This window comes from Antrostomus carolinensis, unplaced genomic scaffold (genome assembly GCF_000700745.2).
Source record: "Antrostomus carolinensis isolate BGI_N321 unplaced genomic scaffold, ASM70074v2 scaffold7217, whole genome shotgun sequence".
Taxonomy (NCBI): Eukaryota; Metazoa; Chordata; class Aves; order Caprimulgiformes; family Caprimulgidae; genus Antrostomus; species Antrostomus carolinensis.
In genome coordinates, this window is record NW_010326619.1 from 51,240 (window position 1) to 67,352 (window position 16,113).

At 34.5% G+C, this 16,113-nt stretch overlaps 1 protein-coding gene across 1 annotated transcript in view; it reads right to left on the bottom strand.

Annotated features, from left to right (window-relative positions):
• The window catches only part of LOC104527821 (connector enhancer of kinase suppressor of ras 2), a 128,527-nt gene that overhangs the window by 44,254 nt on the left and 68,160 nt on the right, over positions 1 to 16,113 (bottom strand). Inside the window, exons 9-13 of the mRNA XM_029085877.1 lie at positions 15,605 to 15,751; positions 7,559 to 7,692; positions 6,716 to 6,921; positions 4,638 to 4,723; positions 3,082 to 3,336 (exon numbers count right to left, since the gene is read on the bottom strand). Of these exons, the coding sequence (XP_028941710.1) occupies positions 3,082 to 3,336; positions 4,638 to 4,723; positions 6,716 to 6,921; positions 7,559 to 7,692; positions 15,605 to 15,751 (828 nt within the window). The remainder of the gene's footprint in view (positions 1 to 3,081; positions 3,337 to 4,637; positions 4,724 to 6,715; positions 6,922 to 7,558; positions 7,693 to 15,604; positions 15,752 to 16,113) is intronic.

The following is a 16,113-nucleotide window of genomic DNA, read 5'->3' on the forward strand; positions in this document are numbered from 1 at the left end:
AATGAAAGAAACTGTCTTAAAATTCCTTAAAAGTTAAGTCACTTGTACACACTGACTTCTAATTCACAAAAAAATTAGAAGATTCAATAGCTTATAATCCAATTTCTTAATATATGATACTATAAAAAAAATCCCATTACTTTGTAGATGATAGGCCCAGAACATTTATCACCAAATAAAATCAGCTGAGAGATCATTATCTGATTTGAGAATTTAATGTAGTAACCAGCAAATTAAATTTCAGAGCTTCAGAAACCAGAGCAAATTGAAAGCAGTAAAAACCCCAAAGTTGAACATCAAGTGGATTTTCAGACTAGGGCTGGAATAAGAACTTCAATATTCCCTATAGACAGAAGCTGGTTCCCATAGTGTAAAATGTAACTGAGTTCTTTAAAATTCTGAACATCAGTTAAAGATGGAGAGTGTTTTCCATCAAGACTTTGTTTTGTTTTGTTTTATGGGGTAAAATGCAAAATTAAAAATTTCTCCTGTACATTCGTTCTACTGTGCAAGAGTCCTTCTTGATAAGCTAATTTTCTTCATAATGAGCTCTGCTAACATAAAATAAAAACACATTCAGATTTTAACTCTATTCTTGTAAGCCCAGAGCCTATTCCAATAGCATATTTCAGCAATGCTATAGTGGATATATTTTTGTGGTATTTATATATGCCTCACTAAGGCTTAATCTGGTAAACAATGTCACTTCAGAAGAGAAGCATTAGTAAATATAGGAAGTCATGTTCTAAGAAATACTCTATTGATTAATAATTAATTCTAACAGCCTTATTAATTGTAATTGACTCTTCTTCAGGTTCTGTGACATGCATCACAGAATTGCATATCAATTAAATTAGAGTTATAAATGTATCCTGAAAGGGGCAGTGTTTCGTGACAGCAATGTTTTACTGCAACATCGCTTTATGCATCATTTTATATCCTGGGCATCCTGCCAATATTGCATTACCTAAATATCCATTTCATATAGTAACTCTGCATCCTCACAGCAACTTATGAAATCAGTCTAATTATTTAATTTTAGGTTCCAAATCAACATTCCTTCCAAAGCATTAATCTAGTGGTGAATCTATGCAATTACCAATTTTGTAAAACTTCTCACGTCTGTGTCTGGTAATTTAAACTACTGTTAAGTAAGTGCCTTTTTTTTTTTTATATGTATGTATTTATGTAAGTGCTTAGAAAATAAAGCAATGGCTAAGTGACACTGTGTATCTCAGTTTCTTCTTCCATCATGCCATACCGGTTTGCTTACAAGACACTATGACCTTCCATTTACTAGAGGTGATTAAGATCCTATTTAACATTATCATCTCCATTTTCCCAAGTATTTATCTGGGTCAAAATTTTGATCTATATCCAAAAGTTGTTTTGGGCATCTGTTAAGTGTGGAGGAATTAACAGAAATTTGATTATAACAGTTCTGCAGTTTTGACTTCCATTAAAAAAAACAAACACCCCCCCCCCAAAAAAAAAAAAAAACCAAACCAAAACCCACAAAACCAAAACCAACAACAAAACTAAACCAGTTTTGTCAACTGATAGTACTGCCTCCAGACAGCTGAGAAGAAACAAAGCACAGACCAGAAGAACAAGGGAGGGAAGCTGATCTCAGACAAATTCTCTTTTTTGTAATATGAAGGTAGCAAAAGCTGGTTTATGGTGATTTGGTTGGGTAAAGTTCAGAAGTACCTTCTTTTGATTAACCTTAGTCTTGTTGTATAACTCTCAAAAGAATTATCCAAATAAGTAAATATATTAAAATGCTTATGAAAATCCTGGAACACCTTCAGATATTAAAGAAATAAGATGATCTACTTTATACCTAAATTTCTATCTAGGAACACAACTATTTGTTATTTTTTCTCTTCCTTTTTGATATAAAAAATGCCAGTAAATGTTCTTTTATATTTAACATTTTCATTCTGGGTAGCTATCTTTCAGGATAGATATGCCAAACAATTTTTTGCTTTGCTTTTCAGAATTCTTTCAGTATTCAAAGTAGAAAGGCGTCATTAACACGAATGATTCTGTACTGGCAAGAACCCACAAACCCTGTGTCAGCAACTCTGGTATATTTGTTGACTCAGTTCCTCTTGTATATTTATAAGGCAGTTGCCTAAGTGCCTGAGATATTCCGATTCCTGTATCCCAATGGACTTTAAAGGTCCGGCTCTAATGATGTTCATAAAATTTATGGTGATAAAATAATTTATACCACTCTGTCAGTCAATGAATAATCATTTGACATGTGTCCTCCTCTGTAATTACTGCATATTTTGATAGAGTTTATGAAACAGGTACTGCACTGACTTTTTGGATAGGCCAACCACATGTAATGTTATCTCCTCCCATGACACTGCCTTTTACAGTTGGCATATTATGTCATTAGGTTCTTTTTTGTATTTATTGTGTTATCATACAATATCCTATTACTAATTTATCATGTCTGTTTTACACAGTTGCATTTCTTTTAATACACAATGAAAGCCACAGAAGGAACTGTTTCTAGCTTTTTCAGGGTGGCTACAAGAACCGACTGGTCATTCATCCAATGAATTATATAATTTCCATAGTTTTTAGTCCAAAATATTTCCTCTATTATCACGTTACTAGACTGGGGTCATGGTACTGCAATTTAAATAAACAGTAACTCCATTAAGCTTGTCTGCTTTTACGAGACCTCATGATTGAAGTGGAAATAAAAAAGCAAACTAATCTATAATCAATTATTATCAGAAGCAGAGTATAGGATCCTTATGAACCTTTAAAAAATAATACAGTCAAAGTAAACTAAACTTAGTGAGACTTGGTAATTAAGAGCACTATTTTACTTAAAGCATTTGATATTAAATAGTCCTTGCCTTGCATTTTCCATTCTATGTAGACTGTTCTTATGTGAAAGATCCTGTGATACTGACATTAAGCGACTTTCTTGGACTATAAAACATTGTAACATAAGGTAGGAGAATATGCCTTTATACCTGTATCAATCCTAAAAGGAAAACATTTTAGTGTTTCCCATGTACTTTATGGAATCAGATCTTTTTGTTATATACTTACGTGATAAAGTGGCACAGTATTGTTTTCTGCTAGCGAGAAATTCAAGACATCTTGCTGTCCAGGTTCAAGCCTAACATTAATAGTAGATGTCAATACAGATGGACTAATAGGGTAGTTTGGGCTGCTTGTGTTTTTGCCCTTTTTTCTTGACCTACGACCTGTGTCTCTTTTGTTGTCTTTTTGTGTCAAAGGCTCTTCTTGGATAACCAGTATCTTGTCATCACTCAGATACCGCAGGAGTGAATTCTCAGAGTCAGTTGTTGGAGGAAAAAAAAGAAAGAAAAAAGAAACATTAGTAAGAGGAAACACAGAACAATTTGGGCGGCAACTCTTATTGTTGGCTTGGTTAATTCCCCACTTCATCTGAGGTTCTTTCCTCTGCAAACAAACTTATTTGTACCAAGGTTCCAGTCAGGAGCAAAATAAGTAATTGTTAAACCTGACAGAATCATGTGAATGTCAAGGGAATTGTGAGGGCTTGCACTGGACTTGATATCACGTTTACTGGCACGCCCTGCTATGTGAGGTGAAAGTGAGCATATACACAAAATATTTGTAAATTGTATCATGCAGGGAGCATCTCTAGGACCATTCCAGAGACAGGGATTTTAATTTCAAGGAACCTGGAATAATGGTCTTAAGGAGCTGTGCAGTATACTTGGGCACAGTTTCAACATGGGAACTGTCCAGGCAACAAGTCTGAGGAATGGAATCTGTCTGTAACAGTGAAACACAAACTAAACATAAATCAACAGATTTGGAATAAATCAGAAGAGGCTTGTGCCTTAAATGACATTAATTTTCTCTTTGAATGGAAGATTATTGAAAAAGGTAGTTTAAAATCCTCTATTAATTTCAGGAGTATAATTCAATGTTGTCACATTATAAGGAGTCAAGTTGAACTCCTCTCAGCTACTCACACTGTGCCTAAAAGATCCTGAAAAAATATATCTATTTAAGAATCTTTACCAATTGGTATAGCAATAAACATATTTGCATATTTGAAGAATAATTATTTGAATGATATAATTGCTTTTTAGCAGAGGAAAGAAAGGAAAAAAGAAACTTTGCTATCACCATGCTTCTTTTAAAATTCCTAATTCTCACTGGTAGCAATAGAAATGTATGTGATTTGGACTGCTTGTATGAACACTGACAGTACAATTGATGATTCTGGCTTCAAATATTCATTCATACTAATTGAAATGTGATTCAAACACACTACCATACATCTATAACATCACTTACTGGTTTCTAGAATCATGAAGATTAAGAACTGATGGCTATTAACATATATCTGAACCATATGTCTTTTTTCCTCTTGATGTTTATCTTGCTTTATACTAGAATTAGACAGAGTAAATCCCTCCCACTAATACAAACTTTTTAATTTCCAGAAATAGAAAAACAAAAACTCAGGTACTAAACTGGCTCTTTTATGTTCTCCATGGCACCCAAGAAACACAGATTTAGTTCCTGTGATGATATCTTCATGCTTCTTAAGTAATGAAGCAAAAAAAAATTGGAGAACATCAGAGGAAAAAAAAATACTCACCTCTGCTTCCCCTCTTGTACATGTTTTGTTCTTTTGACTCCCCTATCCAACTGTACTCAGTAGGCATAGAAACAGGCCTTAAATCTCCTGGAAAAAATTCAAGAGAAACCAAGAGAATTTTTGAAGACTAAAAATAGAAGGCTGTAGAGTAAGTAATGCCTCTAAATTACAGGCACGACAAAACCCTTCAGAGCAATCCTTTTTATCAGCACCTATACGTTATTAAAGCTGTACCATTCAGGATCAATTAAACATCACATATACTGGATTCCCCTCTTCTTTATACTGAGCTGAAGGAAAGTACCACCGACTTTGGTGAAATTACTTGTAAATGTAAAGGAGATTACAAGTTTATTTTTAAACTCAGTTCTGTAAAAACTTGCTCGTTCATTAAATAGGTGTTTTGGAATAAAGAGAGAAGCAGTTTTTAAATGGACTAATATGCTTTGGTAAAACTAGAAAGGCTATTAATACAGATACAACATTACATACCTATCAGTTAAACAGTAAAACCTATCTGACCTGGAAAATCACATGGTCAGTAATGACTTTTAATTAAGATGATTTTATGGTACTATGGCTGTAAGATACTAATGTGCATTAGTCACTCCCTGCTACAGTATCAGTAAAACATTGATAGCAGGCCATTAAACAAGGAATACTACAAAACTGACTATAAAGCCTTAGCACTTTGGCCTTGTCAGTGTGCATTATTATCACAAAATACAGAAACACATCCTCTAGATGATGGGTTAAATTTCTGTCTGACCCATAAAGCCAGAGATTTATTTTTCTGTGTGCCTGCTGACTAAATTTTGTGTTTCTTTGGCATATGAGCAAATTTTTAGAAGTAGTTTGCTACTGTTCTGTTTCGAGGATAATTATAGAATTTAAATGTGAACAGTGTTTCTTTTTCATTATCAATTTCCCCAGGTTGATTAGAATGACAAAGTATTTTCTGTGGATTACTTGCATGCTAGTAGAGTTTTTTTTATTCACCATTCTTCCAAAATACAGTTTTTTAGCTACTAAAGTATCAGAAGATTTTAAGATTTTAAGAATGAGCAGGTATACAAGACAAATACTCTCTGGGTAACATGATGGTGGTCTGGGTGGTCAGACACTGGAACAGGCTGCCCAAGGAGCTGTGGCTGCTCCTCCCTGGAAGTGTTGAAGGCCAGGTTGGATGAGGCTTTGAGCAGCTTGGTCTAGTGGAAGGTGTCCCTGCTGATGGCAGGGGAGTTGGAACTGGATGAGCTTTAAGGTCCCTTTCAACCCAAACCATTCTATGATTCTATGATTCTCTGAAAATTTAAGGGGTAACATATACCTAGAACTGAGATTTTCCCATATTATAGTTTCCCTCATACCATAAAAATCAGTGGAATAATTAATTGTATGGAAAAAATATGTAGTTTCCCTGTCTGCCAAACACTAGCAAATCAGTTTTAAACAAAAATTCACCAATTCATTTTTGGCAATATCTTTTATATAGTACAAGCACATACATGTTTATATACCTGTATGGTCACATGGATTTACATACACAAGAAATGTCTATATAAAACCAGAGTTAATGATTGTTTTAATAGCATCTTATATATTTAAGCAGTCCCCATTCTAACATTTTGAAATATGTTTCTCATATTAACAAATGCATTGTAGGATACGACTCATGTAATTATATCCATTTAATAAAGCACTGAATTTTGGAGGTCTTTATATCTTATAGATACTTTCATACCACAAGTAAGTCTTTTCAGCCCCTGCACTGAAGTTTAACAACCTAGAACATTGCAACTAGAGTAATCTCCAAGAGCTTGTGAATGAAATCGAGTAAATCAAGATGCTGGCTTTCTAAATAACACGAACTGAAGTATCATTCAAAATTTTAAATACCCACTGCAGAATAATCTATAAATAACTTATAACTATTCCTGCACATAAACTTTTGTTTATTATTCAGAGGCAACAGGTCATGGTCCAACAAAGAATGACAGATGTTTGGGGGTGTTGCAGTGTTAATAGCACAATTTGTAAATTCAATCAATTTAAAAACGTTAAAGAAATCAAGCCTACCATGAGTGGGTGTTTTTTCTCTTCTCCGCACTCCTGTAGCTCTGCTTCTCTCATACTCAGAGCCCACGGGGTGGCCTTCACCTTCAATTAAGGTGTAGTATTTCCCACTTTCATGCTCGAGAAAATAGCTCGGAGACTCAGAGCCTTTCATTACAGATTTTCCAAATTTGCTGATGTCATCACAAGACATTATTCCAATTTCATCCCTAAAAACAGGAAACCACAAGATTATGGAGAAATTAAACATTTTATGAAATGTTTAAAAGTGTAGAACTGTCTCTCCCAAGCACTACAAATAACAAGTCCTGTAATTGATAACGCTGTATGGGAGAACTTTTATAAAAGTAATTCAATTAAACAAATACAAATTTGCTGTATGGGAGAACTTTTATAAATAAAAGTAATTCAATTAAACAAATACAAATTAATGAAATCATCATTAGATTCCATTTTAACTGTAAGATAAACATAGTTACTCAGGAGTTTTCTAGTATCTTAAACTGAGCATAAGCAATTGGTATAACATGAAAAGGCAAGGGTTTCCCTTGCAGAAATGCATGTTTAGAATAAGATACAAGTGGTGACATAAAAGTAAATAAAACTAGATTATTAAAGACTTCTTTATATTACTAAAACCAGGTTTTGCTTAACTTGTACCTAGCTAAGTGAAAGGTAAGTCTCTCAGAATGATGATATTCTGCTTAATTTATTTCTAGCTATTAATTTTACTAAATATTTAGTTTGACTGCAGGGCCTTTTGTCTGTTTGTTTTTTATTGATCTAGTGAAACGAAAGTGTAAAATTTTGTTTTTCAAAACCTCAAATTAATTAGAACATAAATACCTGGGGCCATAAAGTCCTGACATAGGAGACAGAATGAAAACATCCTGGAGCGCAGAGTTCTCCATTTTTGAGGATATGCCCATTGTACTTGTTGGTGTTGTAGAACTGCTTGTTGGACTTGTTGGAATTACAGGCTGTGGGGGGAAAAAAAAACAACACATGAAGAATTAAATTAATGTTTTCTGTGCTACAAGTAACAACAAGGTCAATGCACGTAATTTTAGGATTAGCCATTTTTTTGAATTATTGAAGTTTCCTCCAAAAAGATGTCTACTGAAACACTGATTTACCAAAGAGTTCAAGACTAGTTATGAAACAGACTGATAAAAAAATCCAGTGAAATTAATTTAAAAGCCATCTCATGGGAAAATCTGAGACTCAGAATCAAAATATGATTTTTAACCAATGCAGAAAATCAATTATATGGGGAGAAAGGACATACACTATTAAATGCCATTAATATGAAAATTAATTACAGAGCTCCAGAATACTTGCACTGAGTGATAGTGTCCATACCATAATGTTAGTTTCAGTGGAAGATTTATTGTTAACAAGGACAGAATACCTAGATTTTTTTTAAGAAAATAGAATTCATAGTAATCTTTTTTTTTCTTTTTTTATTGCATCCATAGCTGTGATGATTGTACCACAGTGATACAAATACAGGTTCCATGGTGACTAGCAATGAAATATAAAGTAACGCCAGCAATGAATGTGAGCATCATAAATATTAAAAGTATTAATAAAGTATGGGGGTCTTTGGGTATTTTTGTGGGGTTTTTTTTAAATTTTTAAATGAAGTTAAAGACAGTTTTCTTACTCAAATGCTATAGGGAATCTCAAATCGGTGCCTATAAGGACTACAACCAAATATCCTGTGCAGGATACAAAGATATATATACATAAAAATATTTTTCAATAAAGGTACAGACTGTGTTTATATTCAAGAAATAGAAAATATTTTTATTTAGTATTATTGTTTAGATTTTTGTATGAAAAATTCCCATTCAAATACAAAATTGTGCTTAAGTAGATACAACAAGTTTTCTACAGGTAGAAGGAAAACACAGTGACCTAAAAATTGGATGAAAACTATGAAGACCAATCTTTTTCTAAATACAAGGCTTTCTGTCTTCTAGAGATAAACACTGAAATTATTTTTATATGATTAAAGAAGCAAAATCAATTTGAAATACCTAAGAAGGATGCTTTTTCATGATACCATCAGTCTGCATAGAGGTCTAAATTATCCTACACTTCTATGCTTCCTGCTAAGCCTCTTATACTCTGATCAAATAGTTTAGGTTTCTTTCATATTATCAGTATAATTAGATAAGGTGACTGCCAAAGACAGGAATCATTCTCTACTTACTTTCTCATATCTTTGGAAATCAGGGCTTATAACCTTATTCACAGTATCAACCACTACATTTAGAGTAGTACCATTACTGTTGCAGTTTTGGTGCAGCACTATTAGTAAAGAGACTAAATAGAAAGCATTCTAGTAATTCTAGCCCAACTTACCTGCAGCTGAGTTTCCCATGAGTCAAAACATAAATTATCACAGAAAGACAAGTAGAAAATCCATTTCAAAATCAGAAATTACCTATATCAAGTCTCCTGAGAATAATTTCAATGGTTGTATATTCAGCAGTTGTCAAGTTTACAGGTTAGTCAATTAAGTTGACAATAGAAAAAAAAGGTGTGGGAAGAGATAATATAACTGTTCAATTTGCCCCCAAAGAGGGTGATGGGCAAATCCTGAGAGATTTTTTTTTTTAAATCTAACCTTATAGCAATGTAATCTTTCTTTTTTTTTGCTTCAGTTTAAATAAGTTCTTGTCCTACCTATCCCAGAAAGTGAGAACTTTCCTCTTCACTCTTCTTTAACTTTTTATTTATTTCTTTTTATATCATGAATACTGTGTTTCCCCTTATTTTGGCTAGAAAACAAACAAAAAAAACCCCCTAATTCTTCCCTTATAGGATTTGTTTTTTAAATCACTAATGAATTGTACTTTCACTAACTGATTAGACTAGGTATACCCAGTGTATACCAGGTGTACTCAGTACCCAGCTGAGATTGTACTAATACTGAATAAAGTACAACAATTATTTCACTTATCTTGTGTTTTATATTCCTGTTTATGTCTCTCAGATATTTGAGTTCTCTCAAAAATGACATTCAGCTTTTTGTTTACTGTAATTTCCACATTATTTGGAACTATTGCCACATTATTCAATTGCTACATTCTTTAAAACTGCAGTTGGTTATGCCCTTCTTTCATTTAATTAAATTTTTAGACCTTTTTTTCTAGTTTTCCAAACTACTTTTTAATTACCAGCCAAGACTTCATTACATTTGCGGCCCCTCCTAGTTTACCACTGTATGCAATTTTAGTAAGCAGATCCTTCAGGTTGTCAGTAAAACATGGAATAAAACCACATGTATCACCTACCTGTTGAATACTAAATGATACATCATTTTTTTTTTTGGCAATGAACCATTAACAGCTATTTGTTAGGCAAGGTTATCCAGTAATTTTCCACCCATCCAATCCCAGTTTCACCTAGTCCTTAATTCTCTATGCCATATTTAGGAGATTTTAATGAGGAAAGGTATTAATATCACAGTAAGATATACAGCTTCTCTCCTATCTACCAGGACAGTTAACTGCTCACAAAAGAGCATTAAATCTGTTTAATGATTTCTTCAAAATAAATGAATGTTGCTTTTATTCATCTGTTATCTTCCAAGTGCTCGCAAACTGTTTGTGCATATGGAGTGACTGTCTCATAATTCCCTGGCTCTTGCACGTCCTCTTTCTGAAGACAAGGATTATACTTCTGGTTTTCGAAACTTCTGGTAATTTATCCATCTCTCACAATTTCACAATAAGGAAGTTTGAAAAATCACAGTCAAAGAGTGCTTCCCCACACACACCCCTGGAAATACCAGCTCCTCTTCTCGCCTTTTCAAACGAGATACTGCAAAAGCTCAGCCACTGTTTACAGAAATGCACGCTCTTCAAGTTCACTTCTCCTGCATAAGGGTTGTAAGTTTTTAAGAACACACACTGCTTCATGACTGCTCCCTGCTAAGCTGTCTCCTGCCTTCTCCCTCTCAGCTTTGCTTATGTTCTGTGATTCTGTGATTCTATTCCTTTCTCAACGAATGCACCCAATCCAAAGAAACCATATTGGGATTCTGCAAGCTGCTCACAAGAAACCTTCTTCACTCATCTGGCCTGGGAGTCTTTAATAAAGAGAAGAGAGCACTTGCTTTCTCCTGCTCCATCATCTCAGATAATTCCAGCAAATACAATTCTTCCATGATCTGGAGCTCAGAATGAAGGTAGCAAAGACGTATACCTTACCTCTGAGCTCCAGCTATGTCTGTGATGCAATTTCAGTGGGTTTAGATACGTGCAAACTAGCACAAGAGTCTTTTTATATTATTAAAATGTTAGTTTAATAAGAACATTTAATGTAATATTTTAGTATTATCCCAAATACAAAAAGGTAATTTTAATAAATAGCAAATATTTGATGAACGTTTGACAATACATGGACAGGTGAAAAAAACCCCAAGGAAAATGCATCTCTTTATAGAAGACTTCTGAAAAAATGACAATGTAGGTATCTGGTGTATGTTACTAAAAGTTTTTAATGAGAATAGCTAATTATCAGTAAAATGACTACGCAATGCTGAAATACAAGAATAAAAATGAAAGACAAATGGTAAAGTCAATACTAATCAGAAACAAACAATTGTTTATCAAACAAAAATTCAAACTGTTTCAGAAACAAAATACACTGCTGTGATTCTGGATGTGTTTTGCAAATATTGGGGATAATTAAATATTGTGTCTGTTTAAAAAGTGCTGTTCAAAACAACAAACTTGACTCCCATGCATCCTGCAAAAATCCATCAGGACAAGACGCAGGAAGCTGGTAAAGCCCTGAGGTACAGCAACAAGAGGCTCGAACATGGACATCCCTTACCTTTGAGGGGGTATGAAGATTAAGGATGGGGTACTGAGTCTCTGCATTCTCCCTTGAAGGAATAAACTCAATCCCCAGAATTCCCCTGATGGGTGAATTCTCAGAAAACACACAGGCGTCACTCTTCTACATGGATAGCCTGCGGTAAGGGAAAATGGGGCTTTGTAACTGTGTTCCACCCTGTAAATTCCTACAGTGTGTCATTTTTGTCAAACTAGATTAATTCATGCCAGTGATACAGATGACTAATTGGACAAGCTGCTATTCAGAAAAATTAAGCGTTCAACAATACAAATACTACTTACAATAAGAATCAGGACTCTCAGTATGGCTGAGTGTTTCTCACACACTGGTATAGCTGTGCTGTAGAACAGCAGAACAGCAGGTACGTTCACAGTGTTTTCAAGTCTTGTGGATTTTTAACTTTTTCGAGATCTTTTTTGATGTGTACATAATAATTTTTGTCTTGAGCAGAAAACCACAACGAAATACATATAAACATGAGAGAAGCCAATAAAAGCATGAGTGGCACTAAGATGAAAATAAAATGACTGTTCACCATCTCCTCTGACACAAGACATTTAAGAGAACAGAACACAACTTTCTTACTTGCTGCATTTTGTCTGAGGTGTTAAAAGTCTTTCCTTGCCCAAGATATTTCTCGCTGAGATAGTAAAGTAAATAGGCAGCACATAATTTGAGTTCATCTGAACAGTTCTAGCAGGGTACAGTACCTGAACTATGAACTGTGAACTCACTCGAGTGGTGTACAAGTGGCACACACCAGTTTGTTATTTTCCTTTTTTCGCTCTACAAGCATCTGCTCTCACAACACTACAGAATTTCTCTTTGGTGCAAAGCTACATCTCTCCAGACTCATGGTTTTCAAAATGTTAAATGAGCTACTTAGCTAGAATTATTATGAAGATACTTATAAAGTTGCAGAGTATAACATGCATTTTCTAATGTGTAAGCACTACTATAAAATTGTCACGGTTGATGTAAACTTTACTTCTCATATCACATGACATTCTATATCTCAAGCTAAATAATAAAAAAGTTTAAAGCTCTGGACCAAGTAGTTGTAACAGGAAGGATTTTTCCAATTAGAAAATTTCCTCAAGTAAAAAGACAAAAATAAATGTATTTTGTTTGAACGAAGTTGATGGTGTGCTCACTTTTATAAATAAACAGAGCACTATTGCTATTGTAGATAAAAGAACAATTTTATATTGAGTGGGAAGATAATCACAGAGTTTAAAAATGAAAATAGTCTTCTAACGTCACATAATGCCAAGTAGGGACAAAATGAGAAAAGGGTATGACTGACATGTTGTCTCACTGAAAGATAATTGTAGCATAGAACTTCAGCATATGTTAACTTTCTGCTGTTAATTAAGCAGCAAGGGAAACTATATACAGCAAAAGAATACTACAATGAAACCAAGAGATAAACATTATAAGGATTCATAGATTCTGTATCATTAATAATTCATAAATTAACTATGTGGAATAATTTTAAACACAATTATTGTGGAAAAAAATATTAATAACATCTATAAGTGCCTTAAGCAATAATAGAAAATATGACAAGTTTTATTTAAAAAATTCACACCATCCTGAGTTAACAAATATTATTTCTGGCCTCTGAATTTCAAGTTCTTAAATCCTACTTCCTTTATTCCCCTTTATTCCTTTCCCAATTATGTACTGCTTCTGTTTTGCTTTTTTACCAACACACAATCAGAATGAAGGAATTGCTCTGCATGTGTTATTTTCCATGAGGTGGTACATCGACCCATATATGTATCCGTACGTGTAACGCACCGTGAGCAATATATATGGATCCATATATATAACAAACCACGAAATATAACACATCCATATATGCTGTCTTTTTTGTGACAGTCTGCCATTTGCTGAAATGTTTTCAGTTTTGATCTGCTTTCAGTGAGGTCTTTTTCTACAGGTTGTTGCTTAACTGCTCATTCCATATCCTACATTCACGCAGTTGGTTACTTTTGTCTAAGTATAAAACCTCCTGTCTATGCTGAATGTATTCTGCTTATTTCTGAAAGTCTGTCCATAGTCTCTGACAGCCTCTGTTCTGTGAGAGCCAATTTAATCCATTAGTGGTAGAAAATTCCAGAAAAACAAACAAATAAAACCAGAAGTCTTCCTACCAATTCAATAAATTAAACTGATCTAGAGTCTAAAAAATGCCAAAGTCTAACAAAGGTGAGGACGTTCTGCAGCCAAGAACATGGAGAGGGAAGTGAGATCACTGATTTCCAGCAGCATCAAGCTGTTATTTCAGCTGTCCAGGAAACACAACATTTAGTATCATCTTGAAATTTAATCATGCTCGCTCCAAGTCATTAATGACAATAATAAATAATACTAGATCCAGGTGAAAAATGCAGGAAACAGACAAAACAAAAAACTGCATCCTGAAATGTATCCAGGTCGCAACACTTGAGCTTACCTCTGTGGCATGAAGACTAAAGAAGACCTAAGGTTGGTTTTCAACATCTTGTTACAAAATCTACTGTTAAGAAGTAACACTAGCGATGCTCTTTTTATTTTCCAAAGTGATTTATAATTTTATTTAAATCCCTCCCTGCACTATTCTCTGATATAAGAGAAACATACCCTAGTGAGAACGACACTTAAAGCACCCTTTAATCCTCGGGAACTCTTGTGTTCTGGGTCATCAGGAGAGGGCATATCACAAAAATAGAAACTGTTGATAATTCCACACAAAGAGCTTGCTGCACTTTCACTTGTCTGGCTTACCGTGACAAAGGCTGGCATGGTTTCTGGAAAATATCATGCCATATATACAGTACATATTGTTTTCACACTGACAAAACTTCCAGAACTGATGCTGCTTGTGAATTATAATTCTTTAAGGTACTAATACAAAGAGAGGATCTATATGGAAGCCCTGATACAAATTCAATTTCCATTTTGCTGTCCCTCAAGGCTTCATATGAAGTTCACAAGTAGATCCACAATCATCGTGCTAGAGAGAGGAATGCTATTCCTGCACCCTTATGACAGAAAAATCTGAAGACTTCTGAATCTCCTCTGGGTATCTTTATGTCTCCCCACATGGAAAGTAAAGATGGCACTAAACCCAAGTGTCACCACTCCCAAAGTGCAAGAATTACACAAACTCCTTAAGTGAAGCAGCTGGGTAGGATTTAGGCACTTTGAGGAATAAGAGATTCAAGAAGTGCCAGGCTGGAAGGAAATTTGCCTGGATAGGCTTGAAGGGTTTGCTTTGTTCATTAATTTAAAAATTATTCAGAAGCACATCCATGTACTATGTAATCCAAACAAAACAAGCCTGTGAAACTGCCATATTATGGAAGTGCATACACGTATGTTATACAGTATTAAAGATAAACAAGCATAGTTACTACCTTACTCAAAAAACTTTCCTTTAATAATGATATTTTGAGTTCAGTCTTTTTACTGAACAGTTTCTACTACATATGTTGATGCTGTAGGAAGAACCAGTTGTGATGTTCACAACTGTTTTTTTTCATACCACCAGGTTTTCAAGGAGTAAGTATGCAGAAAACATCAGAGGTTCTATTAGCATTGCTACCCAAACTCAAACTTGATGAGAGATGTGGAACAGAAGCAGACTTTTCCTGGAATTTAAATGTCTGACACACTTGATTACAAACAAGTAGTTTTGACAGACTGAAATAATGGAAACAGGGAGGTAATGTTGCCTCTGCCAGTCAAAGCAAGCTACTGAACCTCAGGCTGCCTTGTTCTTCAGCAACAATATTTGTAAATCTTTCCTCCTATCAGTTCCTGTGGCTCCCAACTTGACAAACACATGGAGGAAAACAATCTTATTGACACATCCAGTATTGCCACACACACTTACCTCAGCACCCTATTTCAAAGGAATTTGAGGCTTTTTAGAGGCTCCCGTTCCTTTCACTGGAAGGAAAAATTCTAGTGTTTTCTCTTGAACAGAGTAAGGGATTTACCATGACACCAGTGTTGTAACCTTCTTACCTGAAGTGCAAGAGGCTTCCACCTCACATTCTTCAGAAGGGCAGGAGCAGAAACCAGGGTGTTCTGAGGACGTTTTTTCAAGGTTAAAATCACTCCATTTGGGTCTTCCCGCAATGCATTTACTAGGTTCTTTAACTGCCAGCCAACCTAAGGAAAAATTCCGTAATTGAATTTTGAAAGCTTTCCATTTAACTTTGAATGTGAAGTCTTCTATTAACTGAAAAGGTCTGTTACAGCCTACTCTTTGCAAACATAAGCAGTTTTTATAAACTGTATCTGATTACTTCTGTTGGACTGAAATGATGCTGCTAAAGCTGGATTTCTATTTTTTTTTAAGCTACATTTCTATGTTTCTCAAAACATTCGCTGCTGTGGAGGAAGACAGACTATGCTACAGCAACATATGTAACATATATATAACAGCTGTAAGATCATAACTGAAGATAAATGATCATTTACTTGATTTATCTATACAGCCTCTGGATAGAGCTGAGTAATTCATGTTACTA